Source organism: Opisthocomus hoazin, chromosome 11 (genome assembly GCF_030867145.1).
Source record: "Opisthocomus hoazin isolate bOpiHoa1 chromosome 11, bOpiHoa1.hap1, whole genome shotgun sequence".
Classification (NCBI taxonomy): Eukaryota; Metazoa; Chordata; class Aves; order Opisthocomiformes; family Opisthocomidae; genus Opisthocomus; species Opisthocomus hoazin.
The window spans coordinates 13,851,511-13,869,719 of record NC_134424.1 but is presented as its reverse complement, the minus strand read 5'-3'; the positions used below and the strand labels follow the sequence as shown (position 1 = coordinate 13,869,719).

General features: G+C 68.7%; 1 protein-coding gene across 1 annotated transcript in view; it reads left to right on the top strand.

Annotated features, from left to right (window-relative positions):
* Positions 1-18,209, top strand: part of COL7A1 (collagen type VII alpha 1 chain) — a 30,660-nt gene that overhangs the window by 543 nt on the left and 11,908 nt on the right. Inside the window, exons 2-75 of the mRNA XM_075432890.1 lie at positions 51-141; positions 236-416; positions 497-656; positions 755-848; positions 934-1,092; positions 1,297-1,460; positions 1,558-1,687; positions 1,786-1,908; positions 2,481-2,630; positions 3,329-3,448; positions 3,571-3,717; positions 3,926-4,042; positions 4,118-4,267; positions 4,473-4,601; positions 4,687-4,833; positions 4,998-5,123; positions 5,195-5,338; positions 5,421-5,546; positions 5,621-5,767; positions 5,848-5,976; positions 6,057-6,203; positions 6,366-6,485; positions 6,571-6,717; positions 6,795-6,931; positions 7,010-7,136; positions 7,216-7,359; positions 7,431-7,591; positions 7,697-7,744; positions 7,897-7,923; positions 8,037-8,081; positions 8,258-8,350; positions 8,626-8,697; positions 9,033-9,068; positions 9,145-9,198; positions 9,428-9,496; positions 9,589-9,702; positions 9,999-10,025; positions 10,171-10,224; positions 10,337-10,399; positions 10,511-10,570; positions 10,717-10,752; positions 10,853-10,897; positions 11,115-11,150; positions 11,270-11,314; positions 11,433-11,468; positions 11,549-11,575; positions 11,676-11,708; positions 11,910-11,981; positions 12,090-12,149; positions 12,286-12,321; positions 12,542-12,622; positions 12,768-12,803; positions 12,876-12,920; positions 13,019-13,090; positions 13,256-13,300; positions 13,388-13,414; positions 13,498-13,539; positions 14,667-14,747; positions 14,906-14,941; positions 15,043-15,078; positions 15,164-15,244; positions 15,422-15,457; positions 15,648-15,719; positions 15,918-15,962; positions 16,167-16,202; positions 16,331-16,366; positions 16,474-16,578; positions 16,735-16,770; positions 16,955-16,990; positions 17,174-17,221; positions 17,342-17,377; positions 17,552-17,683; positions 17,850-18,059; positions 18,153-18,188. Of these exons, the coding sequence (XP_075289005.1) occupies positions 60-141; positions 236-416; positions 497-656; positions 755-848; positions 934-1,092; positions 1,297-1,460; positions 1,558-1,687; positions 1,786-1,908; positions 2,481-2,630; positions 3,329-3,448; positions 3,571-3,717; positions 3,926-4,042; positions 4,118-4,267; positions 4,473-4,601; positions 4,687-4,833; positions 4,998-5,123; positions 5,195-5,338; positions 5,421-5,546; positions 5,621-5,767; positions 5,848-5,976; positions 6,057-6,203; positions 6,366-6,485; positions 6,571-6,717; positions 6,795-6,931; positions 7,010-7,136; positions 7,216-7,359; positions 7,431-7,591; positions 7,697-7,744; positions 7,897-7,923; positions 8,037-8,081; positions 8,258-8,350; positions 8,626-8,697; positions 9,033-9,068; positions 9,145-9,198; positions 9,428-9,496; positions 9,589-9,702; positions 9,999-10,025; positions 10,171-10,224; positions 10,337-10,399; positions 10,511-10,570; positions 10,717-10,752; positions 10,853-10,897; positions 11,115-11,150; positions 11,270-11,314; positions 11,433-11,468; positions 11,549-11,575; positions 11,676-11,708; positions 11,910-11,981; positions 12,090-12,149; positions 12,286-12,321; positions 12,542-12,622; positions 12,768-12,803; positions 12,876-12,920; positions 13,019-13,090; positions 13,256-13,300; positions 13,388-13,414; positions 13,498-13,539; positions 14,667-14,747; positions 14,906-14,941; positions 15,043-15,078; positions 15,164-15,244; positions 15,422-15,457; positions 15,648-15,719; positions 15,918-15,962; positions 16,167-16,202; positions 16,331-16,366; positions 16,474-16,578; positions 16,735-16,770; positions 16,955-16,990; positions 17,174-17,221; positions 17,342-17,377; positions 17,552-17,683; positions 17,850-18,059; positions 18,153-18,188 (6,342 nt within the window). The 5' untranslated portion in view covers positions 51-59. The remainder of the gene's footprint in view (positions 1-50; positions 142-235; positions 417-496; positions 657-754; positions 849-933; positions 1,093-1,296; positions 1,461-1,557; positions 1,688-1,785; positions 1,909-2,480; positions 2,631-3,328; positions 3,449-3,570; positions 3,718-3,925; positions 4,043-4,117; positions 4,268-4,472; positions 4,602-4,686; positions 4,834-4,997; positions 5,124-5,194; positions 5,339-5,420; positions 5,547-5,620; positions 5,768-5,847; positions 5,977-6,056; positions 6,204-6,365; positions 6,486-6,570; positions 6,718-6,794; positions 6,932-7,009; positions 7,137-7,215; positions 7,360-7,430; positions 7,592-7,696; positions 7,745-7,896; positions 7,924-8,036; positions 8,082-8,257; positions 8,351-8,625; positions 8,698-9,032; positions 9,069-9,144; positions 9,199-9,427; positions 9,497-9,588; positions 9,703-9,998; positions 10,026-10,170; positions 10,225-10,336; positions 10,400-10,510; positions 10,571-10,716; positions 10,753-10,852; positions 10,898-11,114; positions 11,151-11,269; positions 11,315-11,432; positions 11,469-11,548; positions 11,576-11,675; positions 11,709-11,909; positions 11,982-12,089; positions 12,150-12,285; positions 12,322-12,541; positions 12,623-12,767; positions 12,804-12,875; positions 12,921-13,018; positions 13,091-13,255; positions 13,301-13,387; positions 13,415-13,497; positions 13,540-14,666; positions 14,748-14,905; positions 14,942-15,042; positions 15,079-15,163; positions 15,245-15,421; positions 15,458-15,647; positions 15,720-15,917; positions 15,963-16,166; positions 16,203-16,330; positions 16,367-16,473; positions 16,579-16,734; positions 16,771-16,954; positions 16,991-17,173; positions 17,222-17,341; positions 17,378-17,551; positions 17,684-17,849; positions 18,060-18,152; positions 18,189-18,209) is intronic.

Genomic DNA, 18,209 nt, shown 5'->3' with positions numbered 1-18,209 from the left:
TCTGGCCCCGCCGCGTTGTCACCGCTGTCCCCAGGCATCCTCTCCCGCAGGCTCCCGCGATGAGCAGCCGGCTCTTGCTCCTCGCCCTGCTCCCCGTGCTCCTGGGCCCCCCGGCCGCCGCAGCGCAGAAGAGGAACCAAGGTGGGTGCTGACGGCGGGGTGGGGGCGAGGGGGGCCCAGCACCACCGTGCCGCGGTGCCGAGCCGTGCCCTGAGCACCGCCGCTCCCCCCGCAGTGGTCTGCAAGGACGTGCTGGAGGCCGACATCGCCTTCCTGGTGGACGGCTCGTCCAGCATCGGCAGGAACAACTTCCGCGCCGTCCGCGCCTTCATGGACGAGCTGGTGGGGCCCTTCGTGCAGGCGGTGGGCGAGAAGGCGGTGCGCTTCGCTGTGGCACAGTACAGCGACGAGCCACGGTGAGCCCTGGAGTGGGGGCACGCAAGGCGGGGGAGCAGCAGGGCCAGGAGGTGACATGGCGTGGCCCCATGCCCCCCAGGGTGGAGTTCCCCTTCTCCCAGCACGCTGACGGGATGAGCGTCCGGAGGGCCATCCAGCAGCTGAGCTACAAGGGCGGCAACACACGGACCGGTGCTGGCTTCCGCTACGTCGCTGACAACTTCTTTGGCCCCACGCAGCTCCGACCCGGGGTCCCCCAGGTACCTGCAGGGTGGTGGCCCTGGGGACAGCCGCGAGGCGGATGCGGTGGGTTCATGGGCCCCGGGCTGGTTCTCATGGCTCTCTCATGGCACTGCAGATCTGCATCCTCATCACGGATGGCAAGTCCCAGGATGATGCCGAGGGGCCAGCAGCAAAGCTGAAGAGCCAGGGCATCAAGGTCTTCGCTGTGGGTGAGCAAGGCTTTGGTGCCAGGTGAGGGGGGCTCCCGCCAGGTTGAAGGTCCTTGCCTTCACCCGTCTTCTCCATCCCTGCCAGGGATCAAGAACGCTGACCAAAAGGAGCTGATCCGCGTGGCCTCGATGCCCACCGATGCCTTCTTCTTCTACGTCGGCGACTTCAAGCTGCTGGGGACGCTGGTGCCACTGATGACACGCAGGGTGTGCACAAGCATCGGGGGCACACTGCACCTCCTGGGTATGGGCACCCACCCTCCTCCCTGTGGGGTGCGGGTGCTGGGTGCCAGGCTGCGCTCACCCTGGGTACGCGCTTAGCACCCACCCTCCCCAAAATATCCTCCTGGCCATCCTGTCCCAATGGGCGCGTGGTTATGGCATCCCAGCAAGCTCTCCCCACTGCCCCATGGACCCTGGAGCCGACGGTCCCTGTGCTCCCCCACAGACGGGCCGAGCCACGCCGGCCCCTCCAACCTGGAGATCCTGGAGCGGGGCCTGGACCAGCTGCGGATCCGCTGGACGGCAGCCAGCGGCCCTGTCACTGGGTACCGGGTGCAGCGTGTGCCGCTGACGGGGCTGGGACAGCCGGTCGTGGCAGAGAGGCAGGAGGTGAGCGCTCCCACCTGCCTGCTCGCGGACCCCAGGGGACCCCGGCTGTCCCGTGCGTGGCCTGGGAATGGCAGGGGGTGACGCTGTCCCTGCCCAGGTGAGCCTGGGGCCGCGGGACACAAGCACCGTGCTGCGGGGGCTGCGCATGGGGACGGAGTACCTGGTCACCATCACTGCCCAGTACGCCAACAGCGTCGGCGAGTCGGTGTCCGGCCGAGCGCGCACCCGTGAGTGTCCGTGCCCACGGGGACGGGGACGTGGGCAGGCGCCGAGTGCCCACAGCCCACAGGGCTGGGGGCTCACCCCCGGCTCCCTGTGCCCCCAGAGAGCCGTGCTGGCTCCGTGCTGGATTTCCGCGTGGTGGAAGCTGGACCGACCTTCCTGCGGCTGAGCTGGCAGCCCGGCCCTGAGCCCCCCCAGGGCTATGGCCTCAGCTACGGCGTGCGAGGTGAGGGGACGGTGGTCCTGCCCGGATGTCCTGCCTTTGCGCAGCCCCATGGGCTGGTGGTGAGGGTGCACGGGGGGTGCATGCATGGGGGTGACGCAGGGGGTGTGCGCCGAGAGCGCCGTGGCTGCGTGCGCGCCTGCCTTCGCCGGCACATGTGTGTGCAGAGGCATGGAGACGGCGTGTGTGTTCCTGCACCCAGAGGCTTTAGTGTGCAGGGCTTGGGGTGGGTGTGCGCGATGGCCAGGGTCCCGCCGTGTGCCCCGGCCCGGGGGTGAGAGCGCTAGCGTGTGCATGCCCCCGCAGTCGCTGCTGTGCGTGGGGGTGGGCTGCAGACCCCCGTCCCGGCCGGTCGCTGGGCTGGAGCCGCGCACCTGGCAGCCCCTCCCCAGCCCCGGGCGCTCCCATGGGTGCCCCTGCTCTGGCCGCCGTCCCAGCCTCTCCCCGCGCTCCCCACCCCTGGCACCGCCTGGCATCCCTGGGGCAGGGTGCCGGCCCGCTGACACCCCTTCCCTGCCGGGCCCGGCACCTTCCGTGACCCCACGCCCACCTGCACCCCTCTGCCTTCCACGCAGGAGCAGCCCAGGGGGAGGAGAAGACCCTGGGGGCCAGCACGCAGTCGGCCACGCTGAGCAACCTGCGCCCCGACACCGAGTACGTGGTGACGCTCCGACGCCGCTACGCGCAGCAGCCCGCTGTCCCTGCCACCCTCACCGCCCGGACACGTAAGCTCCGTGCCCGGCCCTGGGGTCAGCCGGGGACGGGTTCCCAGCACAGGGATGTCCCTCCAGTCACCATGCCCCATGGGGATGGGGCTGCCTGGCCCTTCGCTGCTGGGGATGCGGGCGAGCACGACTGCGAGGTGATGTTCTGAGCCCCGAAAGGTGCCCCTGGGGGGGATGCAGCACTGTGCGCTCCCGAGCTCCTTCACAGCCTGCTGGGAGTGTTCCTACTGGAGCTTTCCCCACGTGACATACAAATGTCAACCGAAAACACACAGTTGGTTTTTTTTTTCCCTATAAGTTCAAGCACCGCGCTCTTTAGGAGGAAAGCATGGTTTCCACCAGGGAAGAGCGCGGTGGAAAGCATTGCCAGGCAGGAGCCGGGGTGAGGCCCTGGGGCAGCACCTTTGCAAGCCTCAGATTTTGGCAAACCGATTCCTTCATCTGCCCCAGGCAGCCTTAACCCGCAGAAAGTATTTAAGGCGTTAAGGGGAAGGCGCCTGAGCTCCGGTTTGGGGTGCTTTGAAGGAGCCGCCCGGGCACGGGCTGCACGTGGTGACCTCAGCGCGGTTCAGCATCCGTGTGCAGGGGCAAAGGGGGCTTCTCACCCCCGGAGCAGGCGGGTTTGCGGGCGGAGGTGTTTCCCGCTGCCCCCTGCCCTCTCTCATGGGGGGGATGCAGTGGGCGTTTCTCACCCGCAGGGCGCCTGGTGGGCCTGCAGCACTTGGCTGTCCACAACGTCTCGGCACAGAGCATGCTGCTGGCCTGGCAGCCCGTCGGCGGTGCCACCGGCTACCGGCTCTCCTGGGCAACCCTCACAGGTGGGTGCCCATCCCAGAGCTTGTGCCCCTTCTGCTGGTGGCCTCGGGGAGCAGGGACAGGAGGGGGGCGGTGGCACCCACTGCCTGGACCTCCCAAGGGACTGCTGCACCGGCTCTCACAGGGCAGGACAGGCACAGGGTGGAACTGGACGCCGGGCGGACATCGCACACGCTGAGTGGGCTGCAGCCCAACACTGACTACGTGGTGACGGTGGCCCCACTCTTCGGGCAGCTGGAGGGGCCCACGGCCACTGTGCGGCAGAGGACGGGTAGGTGGTGGGCGTGGGTGATGCCACCCCACCTCTGGGTCTGCCCCTGGTGCCATCGCCACGGAATGGGGTGGGGATCATCCGCTGTGGCTCTGCGCCATGCTGGTGCTCCTCACCCTGCCACGTGCGGGCACTGGGGACACGCTGGGGTGGGTGGCTGGTGGCAGGGTGGCTCGGGCCAGCCTGGCCCATGGGGTCGCTCTCGCAGGGGCGGGCATGGAGCAGACACTGCGGACCAGCATCCTGGGCCCCACGTCCATCCAGGTGCACTGGACCGGCGCCCGTGATGCCCGTGGCTACCGCCTGGAGTGGAAGAGAGCCACAGGTGGGCTCCAGGTGCCCGGTCACCCGCACGGACCCCCTGTGCTGGCACCTGGCGGTGACCCTCCCCTCCCTGCAGGACCAGAGCCCCCCCGGACAGTGTCGCTCCCCAGCAGCACCAACACCTACCAGCTGACGGGGCTGCAGCCGGGCACCGAGTACCGCATCACCCTCTACACGCTCTACGATGGCGGGGAGGTGGCCACCCCCGTCACCACCTTCCAGACAGGTGAGCGACGGCTGCGGGACCCCGGGTTGTCCCTCACCCTCCCAAGCCATTGGGACGGAGGGATGTCCCATGTGGCATTGCTCAGCCTGGGGACCCCCTTGGCCATGAGACCCCTCGGCTCCCCCGTCGCAGCCTGGGGTGAGAACGGGGGCCGTGCTGTCCGGGCTGCACAGCTCCAGCCGTGCCTCGGTGCGTCCCCTCGCAGGCGTGGAGGCACCCGTGGGTGCTGTGTCAGACCTGCGGCTTGTCGAGGAGTCGGGCAGGCGAGTGCGGCTGGGCTGGACCGGCGTCCCCGGTGCCGCTGAGTACAAAGTGGTGGTGCGCAACACCCAGGGTGAGTCCGCGGGCGGGGGCGTGGGCGGCACCGGGGGACCCCAGCCAGCCGGCACCGAGGGTCCGCGGCTGTCCCGCTCCTGCAGACGGCACGGAGAGGACGAGGCGCGTCCCAGGCAGCCAGACGGGGCTGGAGCTGAGCGACCTCCGGGAGGGCATCGCCTACCTGGTGCGCGTCTCGGCGCTGGCGGGCGGCCGGGAGGGCAGTGCCGCCACGCTCGCCGTCCGCCTCAGTAAGTCAGTGCCGGGGTTTGGCGCTGGGACCCCCGGGACTGTGTTTTCCCCTCCTGGCATGCATTTGTCCTCTATTCCCCCGCAAGCCCTCGGGGTGCCGGGGTGGCTGCGGGGCCCCTCTGGGCACCCCGAGGTGACGCCGTGGTGCCGTGGGGCGGTTCAGAGTACCCAGCGGTGGGCAGCGTCTCGGAGCTGCGGGTGACGGAGGCCGGTCCCAGCCAGCTGCGGGTCACCTGGCGAGGGCTGCCGGGCGCCGGGGGCTACCTGCTGACATGGCGAGGCAGCGACGGTGAGCGTGGGGACCACGGGATGCTGTGGCAGCGGTGCCAGAGCCCTTCCCATCCCGGCTGTCTCTCCTAGGTGTGGAGCAATCCCGCTTCCTCCCCGCCGACCCCACTGCCTTCACTATCGAGGGGCTACGTGCTGGTGTTGTCTACAGCGTCGGTGTCTCGGCTGTTGTGGACGGCCGCGAGGGCAGTCCTGTCACCACCACGGGGCGGATAGGTGAGGTGTCCCTCGGCCCTTCAGCGCTGGCTGGTGCCGCTTGCAGCAAGCCTGGGTGACAGTGGCTGTCTCGGTGTCACAGCGCCCGAGCAGGTGGGGACGGTGTCCCAGCTGGAGGTGCAGGCATCAAGGAGCAACGTCGTCCGTGTCACCTGGGTCGGTGTGCCGGGAGCCACTGCCTACCGCGTGGTGTGGAGCCGCAGGGACGGTACCGTGGGACGGGGATGGGGGCAGGCTGTGAGGCTGGCTGGGTTGTGGGGCTGACACCGCAGTCCTTGACAGGGGGCTCGGAGAGCAGCCGGCGTGTTCCCGGCCACACCAGCTCCTTCGACATCCCCGACCTGGAGGGAGGTGTCTCCTACACCGTGAAGGTGACGGCGCTCATCGGCAACCGGGAGGGCAACCCCGTCTCCATCGTCGTCACCACCCGTGAGTGCTGGGGCCAGGGGCAGCACCCCAGAGTGGCACCGGGCACCCCTGCTCCTAACGCCTGCCCTTCTGCCCCGCAGCGGAGGCGGCCCCGCTGCCCCCCGTCAGCAGCTTCCAGGTGACGGAGGCCTCGGAGCACCGCCTGCTCCTGGGCTGGGTGCCGGCGGCCGGCAGCGCCGGGTACCGCCTGGTCTGGCGCCTGGCTGAGGGTGAGCGTGGCTGGCCATCACCCCTGCATCGCCCCTAGCCCCTGTGCCGCACCCCTTCACCCCTCTCTCCCCCTGGGCAGGGGGGCCTCAGCGCAGCCAGCAGCTCCCGGCCACTGCCAGCTCCTACGACCTGGGGGGGCTGGAGCCAGGCCGGCGCTACCACATCAGCATCACCAGCCTGGCCGGCGGCCGGGAGAGCGAGCCAGCCACCGTCGCCGCCATCACCAGTAAGGGACCGTGTGGGGCCAAGGGTGCAGGGCTGGAGCCCTGAGGGGCACCCAGGGACTGAGCTGTCCCAGCCTTGGGCTGGGGGGTGGTGGGTGGGGGGCTGGGAGTGGGGTGGGGGCTACCCCGTGGGGCTGACACCCTTTCGTCCTCCTCCTCGGCAGCTGCCCCCAGCCAGGTTACTGGCCTGCGGGTGACGGAGGCACGGAGAGACTCAGTGACGCTCACCTGGACCCCTGTCCCCGGCGCCTCTGGCTACGTCCTCTCCTGGAGCCCTCCTGCAGGTGAGGCAGTGGGACAGCCCCAGGGTGGGGGCAGTGACCCCACGGGGCCTCGCCGGACCCCCTGACTCTGTCCTCTGGGTGGCAGCTGGCGGGGAGACGGGGCGGACGCTGCCCAGTGCTGCCAGCTCCCAGCAGGTCTCCGGGCTGCGCCTGGGCCAGCGCTACACCTTCACCCTCCGCCCACTCCTGGGGAGCGTGCCGGGCACCGAGACCTCCGTCAGCGAGCGCACGGGTACGGGGGTCTCTACAGGGACGGGCTGGCCTTGTCTCCGCTCCGGTGGCTGCTTCACCCCTTCCCTGTACCCGCAGTCTGCAGGGACGCCCGCGGTGACATCGTCTTCCTGGTGCATGGCACCCGCGACAGCTCCTCTGGCGCGGACACCGTCCGCACCCTGCTCTCCAACACGGTGTCTGCCTTGGGGCGCCTGGGCCCCGAGGGCACCCAGGTAGGGGGCTGCCGCGGCGGCGGGGGCCGAGGGGTGCGGGCGGGCAGCGATGCTCACTGCTCCCCTGCACCCTCGCAGGTGGCTCTGGCCACGTACAGCTACCGCAGCCTGCCCTGGCTGCTCCTCAACCGCTCCAGCGACCTGCCCACCGTGCTGGAGCGGATCCGCACCATGCACTACGAGGAGCCCAGCGGCAACGCCATCGGTGAGGGGCTGTGCCGGGATCCAGGGCGGCGGCTGGGGGTACGCCACTGACTGCCCCCCTCCTCCTCCTCCCTCCCCAGGGGCAGCCATCACCTTCGCCAGGACCTACCTGCTGAGCCCCGGGGCGGGGCGCCGGCCCGGCGTGCCAGCGGTTCTGGTGGTCCTGGCCGACGGCCCCTCCGGGGACGATGCCATCGCTGCGGCCAGGGACGTCAAGGCTGGGGGTGAGGATGGATGGGGTCCCAGCAGGGTGTGCGGGGAGTTCTGCGGGGTGCTGAAGGTGCTCTTGGCTCAGGGGTCCAGGTGCTGGCGGTGGGCTTGGAGGGGGCAGACCGGGAGCAGCTCCGGCGCATGGTCACCAGCGAGGACCCGCGGTACATCTATCACGATGGCAGTGCCCTGGCAGAGCTGGAGGGAGAGCTCACCGACGACCTCTGCACCATCATCTCCACGAGGGTAAGGGGCCAGGGTGCCCCGAGGGTGACGGGGGGGGGGCAGCCCCGGGGGGGCCAGGGGCTTCTCCTACCTCTGGGGTCACATGGGCTTCTCTTGTCCTGCCAGCCGGAACCAGAGGCAAAACCGAAGCCCTGCGCTGTGCAGTGCCCCAGGGTGAGCATCCCCACGCCGTGCCGTGCCGTGCTGTGCTGTGCCACAGGGGCTCAGCAAGCATCAGGGACCCCCCAGCTTGCCCATGGCAGCAGCGCGGTGGGGAGCCAAGCAGGGGGTGCAGCCCCTAACCCCTTCCCTCTGTCCCCTCGCAGGGTGAGAAGGGAGACCGCGGCGAGGCAGTGAGTGCTGTGGTGTCCCCCCCGTAGCTGGTGGCTCTGGGGAGGGCTGCGTCCCCCAGGCCGTGCTGATGCCAGCCCGCAAGGGATGCTCACTGCTGGCTTTGTCTCTGCAGGGACCGCAAGGACGCATGGGGCCACCGGGCCCCCCCGGCGAGCCGGTAATATCCTAGTGGGGGGCAGATGGGGGGCTGCCACGTGGTCCCCGCACCCCCTTGTCCTGCAGGTGGGGGGGGTGTGGGGCAGGGACATGTCCAGCCCTTGCTGCAGGGGTGGGCAGGGCACATCCCTTGGCCAGCACCCACCACCCAGCCCATCCTCTCTACTGTCCCTCCAGGGCCGCCACGGGCTGCCCGGCCCTCCAGGACCCCCGGGGCCACAGGGTCTACCAGGAGAAAGCGTCGAGCGGCCAGGCAAGAAAGGGGACAGGGTGAGTACCTCCGACCCCCTCACCCACGCACTGCCGGGTCCCTGGGTACAGGGATGTGGCCCCACGGGGCCTCTCTCTGCCCTTTGTCCCTCCCTTTTTCTCCTCCTCACCCAGGCTGAGGGGGGATCCCTAGTCCAGCGCCACGCTGCTCCCTCACACCCCAGCTCAGCACGCAGGGGAAGGGCACCCCGGGACCCGGCTGTGCCGTGGGGCTGTCCCAGGCTCCCAGTGCCGGGGTGCATCAGGCGCTGGCATGATGCTGCTCTCTCCCGCAGGGATTCCCTGGAGCCGATGGGACACCGGGAAGCCCCGGCCGCCCCGGGAACCCTGGATCACCTGGCCAGCCGGTGAGTGGGGGTGTCCCTTGGGTTTGCTGCTGCATGATGGGCTCTTCCTATCGCCCTGCCAGCTCCCTGAGCCGGCCTCTGCCTACCCTTTCCCTGTGCCGGAGGGTGTCCGTAGCTGGCAGCGTCATTGCTGTCCCCTGTGTGTGTGTCCCAGGCCGAGTGTACTGGGCAGGGACTGTCCATCCCTGCTTTGGTTGGAGCTCTCCCCTCCATCCCATCCCATCCCATCCCATCCCATCCCATCCCATCCCATCCCATCCCATCCCATCCCATCCCGTCCCTGCTCCCCTGGCTGGCAGGGGCACGCATTCACCTGCTGAGCTGTTGTTTTCCAGGGCACCCAGGGAGTCCCTGGCCCCCGAGGGGATCCTGTGAGTATGGGCCCATCCCTCCCCAGCCCCACTCCCTGCCCTCTGCCCCCTGCTCACTCTTGTCTTTCCTTCCCAGGGACCACGGGGACCGATGGGGCTTTCTGGCCCGAAGGGGGAGAAAGGCGAGCCGGTAGGTGATGGGCATGGGGCTGCCCCGCGGGGGTCCCTGGGGAGCAGCGGGGACCCTGGCAGGCACAGCTCAGCCCCTGGCATCTCCTGGTGCTTGGTGCCTGGGTGACCCCAGGGTCTTCCCATCTCCCTGCCAGCCTCCTGGCCTTGTGGCACTGTGGCCCCGTCCTGCACTGGGAACACAACAGGGCACATGGGGACACTGATTTTTCTTCCCTCTCCTCATTCAGGGAGAGCCCAGGGTGATCGTGGATGGAGGACAGGGGCTGCCAGGCCAGAAAGGGGAGCCGGGCACGCCGGTAGGTGTGGGGATGGCGATGCCACGGGGGTCTCTGCCAGCACCCCCAGCCCATGCTGCAGCCCCAGCTAACGGAGCATCTCTGTCCTCCAGGGCAGCCGTGGCCCCCCTGGGAGCCCTGGGCCACGAGGGCCCTTCGGTGATCCAGGTCCCCCTGGTCCACTTGGACCCGTGGGGCCACCGGGACCTCCGGGAGAGTTCGTGAAGGTGCGTCCCCGGTGCTGCGCAGGGACAGCTGGGGGGAAGCTCAGACAGACGGACGGGTGGAGCAATGGCCAGCGGCTTGAAGCTGCTCCCCGTGCACTCCTCCTGGTCCTGCGGATGGGCTGTGCCCATGCACACACATGTGCATGAGCTGTTGCTGGCACTGGGCACTGTGGGGAGAGGGACGTGGCATGCACGTGCCCGGATACCACTGATGATGGGCTCTGTTCCCCTTCTGTTTGAGGGGGACATCGGAAGAGCCCAGACCTGTCCTTACTTGGTTTTTCTTGCCCTCACAGGGGGAGAAGGGTGACCGAGGGGAAAGGGTGAGTGGCTCCACATTTCTCTGGCTCCTCTGCCCTCCTGGATGGAGGTCCCATGGGTGCCCAAGGGCACTGCAGGCCCCCAGGGCACTGGGAGGGACTGAGCCCCCCGGGGCCATCACACAGGAGCTGACTCCTGTCTCTGCAGGGTCCCCCCGGACTTGTGGATGGGGCTGCGCCCCGAGGGGAGCCCGGCCCCCCGGTGAGTTTGGCCCCATGGCCAGCGGAGATGGCAGAGGGGAGCAGGGCTGCGGTGACCGTGTGTCCCCAGGGCTGAGCTGCGTCCCCGGGGACTGAGCTGTGCTCTCTTGCAGGGGCTGCCTGGAGACCCCGGGCCCCGGGGACCTGCCGGGCCCCTCGGCCTGAAGGGAGAGAAGGTAAGAGGGCAGTGGGGATGCTCTGCGTTGGGGCTGGACCCCGCACCACTCTCCAGCATGGATGCCCATCCTCATCTCATGGGCATGGCTGTCGCCTTTCCTAATCCCCAGGGTGACAGCAAAGAAGGTTTCCCAGGTCCGCCCGGCCGCCCCGGGGACCCAGGAGACCGGGTGAGTTTGCCGAGAGAAGGTAAGGTGGGCAGGAGCCGGCCTCACTGGTGAGCTGAGCCCCGAGGACAGCCCGGAGGGCTCCTCTCCAGACAGCCGGGGCATTTGCCCTGCCATGCCAGAGGTGACATCTCCACCCTCCTTTGCAGGGCCCTCGGGGACCACCGGGCGAGCAGGGCAGGAAGGTGAGTGGTGCGGGGACCGAAGGGATGCTCTCGTCTTGCCCTCAGCAGGGCGAAAAGAGGTCTGGGTGCTGCCCCTGACCCCATCTTCCTCCTGTGCCAGGGAGACCGCGGAGCGCCGGGCGAGCTGGGAGAGACGGGTGAGAAGGTGAGATGGTGCTGGAGTGGAACTGTGCCGTTTGGCAGCGTCGGCCGGTCCTCGTGTCCTCATGGCCCCGTGGTGGCTGTGCCCAGGAGTCGCTGTCAGAGCCCAGTGGTCTCGGATGGGATTTAGAGCCGCCGGCTCCGAAGGGCTCTGGGACACGAGGCAGTGTGGCCTGGGGGAGGAAAGGCTCCCTGAAACCCTCCTCTGCTTTGCTCTGCAGGGAGACCGTGGCCTGCCGGGCCCCGAGGGCGAGAAGGTAGGTGGGCTGGGGCGGCCACAGCCACGTTGGGGAGACGCCTGCCCTGCCCTGGAGCAGCTGCCCTGGCACGGGGTGGGAGGATGCCCTGACACCTTCCTCTTCCTCCCCTCCGGCAGGGCGATGCGGGAGCCCCGGGGCGCCCGGGGCCAACGGGAGGAGAGGTGAGTCGGGGCAGTGGCCATGGCATGGACCCAGCGCCCCGGGAGCAGGGGGCTGCCATGCCCCGGGTGCGCGTCCCCCGGCACTGCCAGCCCCCTGAGGTCCCTTCTCTCATCACAGGGAGCTCCGGGACCGGCTGGGCCCCGGGGGGAGAAGGTGAGGGGGAAGTGGGATCCGAGTGGGCTGGTGGGGAGCTGCCAGGGAAGGGGCTGTCAGTGACACCCATCTCTCCGCAGGGTGATCCAGGAGCACCCGGCAAGCCGGTAAGTGGTGCTGCCTGTGGGGTCCACCTCTGCCTGCCCCAGCGCTGGGACAGAGAGCTGCGGGCAGTTCCCAGCACGGTCCCCTCTGCTTCTCCCTCAGGCTCCCGGTGTGGCTGGTGTCAGAGGAGACAAGGTAACCCTGCCCTGGCCGTGCCCCCCAGCCCCACGCTGGCACCCCGTGGGGCACGGCTGTGGGCTGGGGAGGGGGGACAGCACAGCTGGGCATCGACCTGAGGGGATGCCCATGCTTCTCCCCAGACCTGGCTGTCCCCACCTGCAGTGGGGAGAGGGGAGGTGGTTTGGGGGGCTGATGGTGTCATTTTGTCTGCTCCAGGGTGACAGAGGCTTCCCAGGACCAGAAGGACCTTCTGGTCCCAAGGGTGACGCAGGAGACAAAGGGGACCGCGTGAGTACTGCCTGGGGACAGGGGGCACAGGAGGCATGGCACAGCCACCCCCGCCCCGGGCTCACGGTGCCCGTGCTGTTGCTCCAAGCTGTGTCCCTTCATGTCTAGGGTGCCCCTGGCCTGAGCATCCCGGGGCCAGCCGGCCCCAAAGGCGAGCAGGGCGACCGGGTGAGTCTGGCTGCACCCCAGGGGCTGGGGCTGGCCGGGCTCTGCCTCGGGGACACCGGCTCACAGCCCCAGTCCCTCCCTGGCACGGGGCCACCCTGGTCACCGGTGACACGTGCTCTTTCTCTCCAACAACCAGGGTATCGTTGGCCTCACGGGCAGGAGCGGCCCAAAGGTAATGTCGCTGCAGAAGGCATTATCCCTCTTTCCATCCCTCCATCCGTCTGTCCGTCCATCCTTCCGTCCGTCGGGCTCTGAAGGGGCTGCCCCTGCAGGCCATGCAGTGATGCCACTCTGGGGAGCGGAGGGGGCCGTGCTGAGCCCCTTCTCCCCCCAGCAGCCCCCGTGCTCCCACTGCTCTGCCCTGACCTGTTGCCCCTTCCTCCCCTGCCTAGGGTGACCCAGGGGAGCCGGGGGAGAAGGGCGAGCCGGGCCGAGCAGGCGCTCCAGGGCAGACCGGGCTGCGTGGGAAGGAGGTAGCGTGGGGCGAGAGGGGTGGCGGGACCGGGGGCCGTGGGGCACCATGGCTGCGAGGAGGTGAGGGGGCTGGTGGGGAGCAGGGGGATGCCAGTGACTTGTGCTTTTCTACCCCCGGCCGGTGCCCGCTGACCTGTGCCACAGGGAGAGCGTGGAGAGAAGGGTGATGAAGGCACCCCGGTAAGTCAGGACCCCCCCAGGACCACTGCCCCCACCCCCACTGCCCTCCACTCACCCCCTCTCTTCCCACAGGGTGAAACAGGTCTGCCTGGCAAACCTGGAGATCGGGGCCCCCGGGTAAGTGTGGGGTGCGTGGGCACCCCGGGGCAGGTGAGATGCCCAGTGGCCTTGGGGTGGCTCCGTTAATGCACACCCTCCCTCTGCCCTTCACCCAGGGCCTCCCTGGCTTCCGTGGCCCCCCTGGGGAGAAGGGCGACTCAGGGGACCCAGGTCCTGAAGGCAGGAACGTGAGTACCACCTTGTGTGCGCCCACCACCCCGTGGGCACCCACCACCCCACCTACCCCATTCTGCACCCACCCTTACCCCAGGGGTACCCATCACCCCACGGGACCCACCACCCCACAGGTCCCCAATCCCTTCCTCCCCTCACGCTGTCCCTCTGTCCTGCAGGGCAGCCCTGGAGTGCCAGGGAGCAAGGGTGACCGTGGGGAGCCGGTGAGTGACCCCCACCCCAGAGCCAGCCCTGCGCTCCCCGGGGCTGTGCCAGCTCCCCTTAACCCGCTTCCCTCACCCTTCTTTCAGGGGCTTCCTGGACCCCCAGGACGAACCGTAAGCTCTGCCCCCACCCCTCTCCCTGTCCGTGGGCTGGTGCCTGGCCCCGTGTGCTCTGACAGCCCCTCTCTGCCCCACAGGTTGACGTGGGGCTCGGAGGAGCTGGAGAGAAGGGCGAGAAGGTAACGAGTGGGTCCCTCGGGATGCTGGCGGTGGGGTGCCCTGTGCTGTCTCCCACTGGGCTCTGCCTGTGCACTGGGATCCTGGTGCACCAAGCCCTCCCTGCCCAAAACAGCCCCTGCCACATAGAGCCGGTGCACACCACGGCTGAGAGCCACGTGGGATCGGGGGGCACATGGAATCCGGGGGGCACATGGGCTGATGCTCCTGCCTGGTGCCAGGAGGAGGGTGCCAGGGGAGGAGGTCCCTGTAGGGCGGAGATCCTCGGAGAAGCCAGCATGCTCATGGCTCCCCAGCCCCACAGGGATCCCGCAGCAGTACCCCGTGCTCTGGGTGCTCTGCTTTCATGAACCAGCTCAGGCTCGGGGCAGTTTTGGGCACGAGCTGTGCTGTGTTGCATGGTATCGTGGTCCCCGGCCGCGGCTCAGCTGGCTTCTGGCTCAGCAGCACTACTCCTTGCGTTTCTTCTGCAATCACTGTCTGGCCACCCAGGAGCTGCGTTGAGCCCAGTAAGCTCTTTTTTCAGCCTGTGCCTGTATTTTGAGACCTTTGCTATTATCCCACCCTTAAACCACGCATCGTAAGCAGAGGTGCTCAGCGTGGGCTCTGGCATGGGCTCGGCACAGGTGTCTGTGCCGGTGGTGGAGCAGTACCTGGAGCAGGTCCACAGAAGGGCCATGAAGATGATCAGAGGGCTGGAGCACCTCTACTACGAGGACAGGCTGAGGGAGTTGGGACTGTTCAGCCTGGAGAAGAGAAGGCTCTGGGGTGACCTTAGAGCAGCCTGCCAGTACCTGAAAGGGCCTGCAGGAAGGATGGAGAGGGACTTTTCACAAGGGTGTGTAGTGATAGGGCAAGGGGGAACGGCTGTAAACTAAAAGAGGGCAGATCTAGATTAGATATTAGGAAGAAATTCTTCACCATCAGGGTGGTGAAGCACTGGCCCAGGCTGCCCAGAGAAGCTGTGGCTGCCCCCTCCCTGGCAGTGTTCAAGGCCAGGCTGGATGGAGCTCTGAGCAACATGGTCTGGTGGAAGATGTCCCTGCCCATGGCAGGGGGGTTGGGACCAAAGGATCTATAAGGTCCCTTCCAACCCTGACCATTCTATGATTCTACGATTCCCTGGCAGGGGGACCCCGGGGACCCCGGCGAGGACGGCGCGAAGGGCGCCCGGGGTGATGCCGGCTCCCCCGGCCTGCCTGGAGAGAGGGTAGGTGCCGGGTCTTTGGTGCGGGAGGTGGCAGGGCTGCGAGATGGGAGACGTTCTGCGGGAGAGCCGAGGGTCCCGGTGTGCAGGGTCGGTGGGTGAGCACCCGGGACACCCGCCTTCCCCCCCATGCCTCGCTGCTGAGCGTGTCTCTCTTGCAGGGCGTGGAGGGTCCCCGCGGCCCCCCCGGTGCACGGGTGAGTGCCCCCTTCCCCACGGGGGTCTGAGTGGGGGGTCCATGCTCTGCTCGGCTCCCGTTCAGGGGGGCACAATGCTCACTCCTCTTCCCACCCCGTAGGGTGACTCCGGGGACCGAGGCCTGCCGGGAGAGAAGGTGAGGGGGCTGGGGGCTGAGGGCTGCCCCATGGCACCCGTGTCCTGCCCCACGGCTCCAGCTTTCCCACCCTGCTCTCTTACAGGGGGACCGCGGCCCACCGGGGCTGGACGGCCGCAACGGGCTGGAAGGCAAACCCGGGGCCCCCGGCCCTGCCGGGCTGCGGGTGAGCATGGTCCTGGGTGGGGGGCATGGCTGCCCCCAGGGACGGTGGGTGGGGGCTGTGTGGCAGGTCGACGATGGGGCAGGAAGATCCGTCCCCCTGGACACCCTCTGCTCTGGGCTGGGGATGCTGCTGGGGTGGGGGTGGGTGCTCCTGGCCTCACCTCCTCCTTGTCTGCAGGGGGACCCAGGGAAGCAGGGGGACCCTGGCCGGGACGTAAGTACCTCCGTGGCCGGGGCCATCGCGTTTGCAAGGGGCTGATGTCCTGTCCCAAGCTTCTTGGTCTGGCGCAGCGCAGCAGGACCGTCCCCTGTCCCCAGCAGGGTGCCACCGTCCCTGCCTCGGAGCCAGCTGGGGCGGACGGGTGCCCTGCTGCCCTGTGCTCCCCCGTCTTCTTTCCCTGCAGGGGCTGCCTGGGCTGCGTGGCGAGCAGGGACCACCTGGCCCCACGGGCCCCCTGGGACCCCCCGGCATCCCCGTAAGTACCAGCCGCTCTGCGCCCCGGGGATGCATCCTGCCCAGTGCCCTCTGCGGTCGGTCCCAGCTGGGTCCATCTGCCAGGGCTCGCCCCGCACCCAGCTCCCCCTTCCCTGCACCCTGGGGCTGCGGTGGGACCCGGGGACCCCTGGTTGCTTGTGCCAGGGGGGACTCTCTCACTGCCTCTGCTTCCTCCCAGGGCAAACCCGGTGATGACGGCAAGCCTGGCCTCAACGGCAAGAACGTGAGTACGGGGAGTGGGGCTTGGCTTTGGGGCTCGCCCGGGGGTCCTGAGGGCTGGTGGTCCCAGTACAACACAAAGGCGAGGGGGGAGTGTGGCAAAGAGCCCCCGCGCTCTGAGCCGTGCCCCTGGTGCCCGTTCCCATCCCATGCGGTGCCCGTGCCGAGGTGGTCGAGCTGGGTGCTGACTGGCAGCTTGTGTCCCCAGGGAGAAGACGGGACGCCAGGAGAGGATGGGAGAAAGGTAAGGAGCTGAGCCCCGGATGGTCCTTGTGCAGTCCCCCCGTGGCTCCTCCCTGCCAGGTCCGGGAGCATCATTCTGGGGCGTGTGGATGGGGCAGCGTCCCTCTCACTCCTTTCCCTCCTGGTCAGGGAGACAAAGGTGACGCCGGACCCCCTGGCAGAGAGGTGAGTGCCTCCGCACAGAGGCAGTGAGATGGGGTGCTGGGTGCATGCCCCCACCGGGGACAGACCTGGGCACCCAGGTCCTGGGGGTGACACTGCTCTCCTGGCAGGGCCGCAGTGGTGCCAAGGGCGAGCCGGGGGACAGAGGCGTGCCGGGGCCCCTCGGCCCCCCCGGCCTTCCCGGCGTCCCGGGGCAGGTCGGCCCCCCAGGCCAGGTGCGTAGTCCTTGAGCCCACGGTGCCACCCAGCGCTGGACCCTGGAGTCCGGGCTGCTATCGGGCGGGCAGCCCACCCTTGCCCACCACCCCCTCGGGGCAGTGCCCCGTGTCCATGGGTGCCAGGTGCCATTGTGTCCTCTGTGCATCTTCCAGGGCTCGCCGGGCCTCCGCGGGGTGGCTGGACCAAAGGTAGGTGTGCTGTGTGCTCCTGTCCTCGCGCCCCCCAAGACGAAGGTCTGGGGGACCCTGTGCCACGAGGGACGAGTCCTTGGTGGTGCTCCCTGTCCTCATGCTGGTAGAGCTGGACCCTGGTGCTGGAGTCAGCGCCAGGCAGCCTGGCTTTGCCCCCCTTGACACCTTTGCTGTGTTTCAGGGGGACCCAGGGGAGCCCGGACTGCGAGGGGAGCCAGTGAGTACCCAGCACTGAGCCTGACAAGCCGTGAGCACCCCAGGGTGGTGGCAACCACAGCCCCTGACCGGGCAGCACTGGCAGTGTTAACTCTGAAACCTACTGAGGGCAACATCAGCACTGCTTACCTCGCCTACCACAGCTCTGTACATCTTTTCATTCCCTCTTTCTCTGCAAACCTAGGGGCAACCTGGAAACCCTGGAGCACGTGGAGACCCCGGGACTGCAGTGGTGAGTCCCCCCGGACGTGCTGGTCTGGGATGTCACTGCTGGGAAGAGGGGGACCCTCCACAGCCCTCGTGGTGGGAGCAGGCCAACATCCTTTTTGTCTTTAATGTCTTTTTATTGCAGAACATTGAACGTAGCCTAGAAGCGCTTGGCATCAAGGTACGCAGTCCCGGGCTGTTGGGCTGGGGGCTGTTCCTGCTGCACAGCGGCGGGGGGGTACATGGGAGGTGGTGGGAGACTCGAGCAACCTGGGACGGGTTGGTGGGGCCGTGGGGTGCTGCCATGGCTGGGTTCCACTGACCCCCTGACCGGTGGCTCTCTCCTCCCTCCCAGATTTCATCCCTGAAGGAGATCACGGGTGCCTATGATGGGAGCTCGGACTCATTTCTGCCGGTGTCCGAGCGGCTGCGGGGCCAGAAGGGCAGCCGGGGGGAGCCGGGAGAGAGGGGCCCTCCAGGCCGAGAGGTGAGCAGAGCCGGGCTCGACGCCGTGCCCAGCACCGCTGCCCCGCTCCCCACTGCGCAGGCTGGCTGGAGGGGCCGTGCAGCTGGCTCAGCCCCGGGATGCTCGGGGAGGGCTGGCAGCCCCTGGCGCAGGGCTGGCTCTGGCAGCACGGCGTTGTGATTTGCAGGGCTCCTTAGGCTTCCCTGGCGAGCGAGGTCCCAAAGGTGACAAAGGAGACCCGGGTGCCCCCGGCCCCCAGGGCCCCACGGGCCGTGCCGTGGGTGAGCGGGGTCCCGAGGGGCCACCTGGGCAGCCGGGGGAGCCTGGCAAGCCGGGCATCCCCGGGGTGCCGGGTCGTGCCGGGGAGCTGGGGGAGGCTGGGCGGCCCGGCGAGAAGGTGAGTGTGTGCGGAGGCACAGGGCGAGGGCTGGGGGACCGGGGCCAGGGGCTTGGGGACAGCCCCGTGACGGCCACTGTGTTGTCCTCACAGGGTGACCGGGGCGAGAAGGGCGACCGGGGCGAGCAGGTGAGCCAGGATACTTGACAC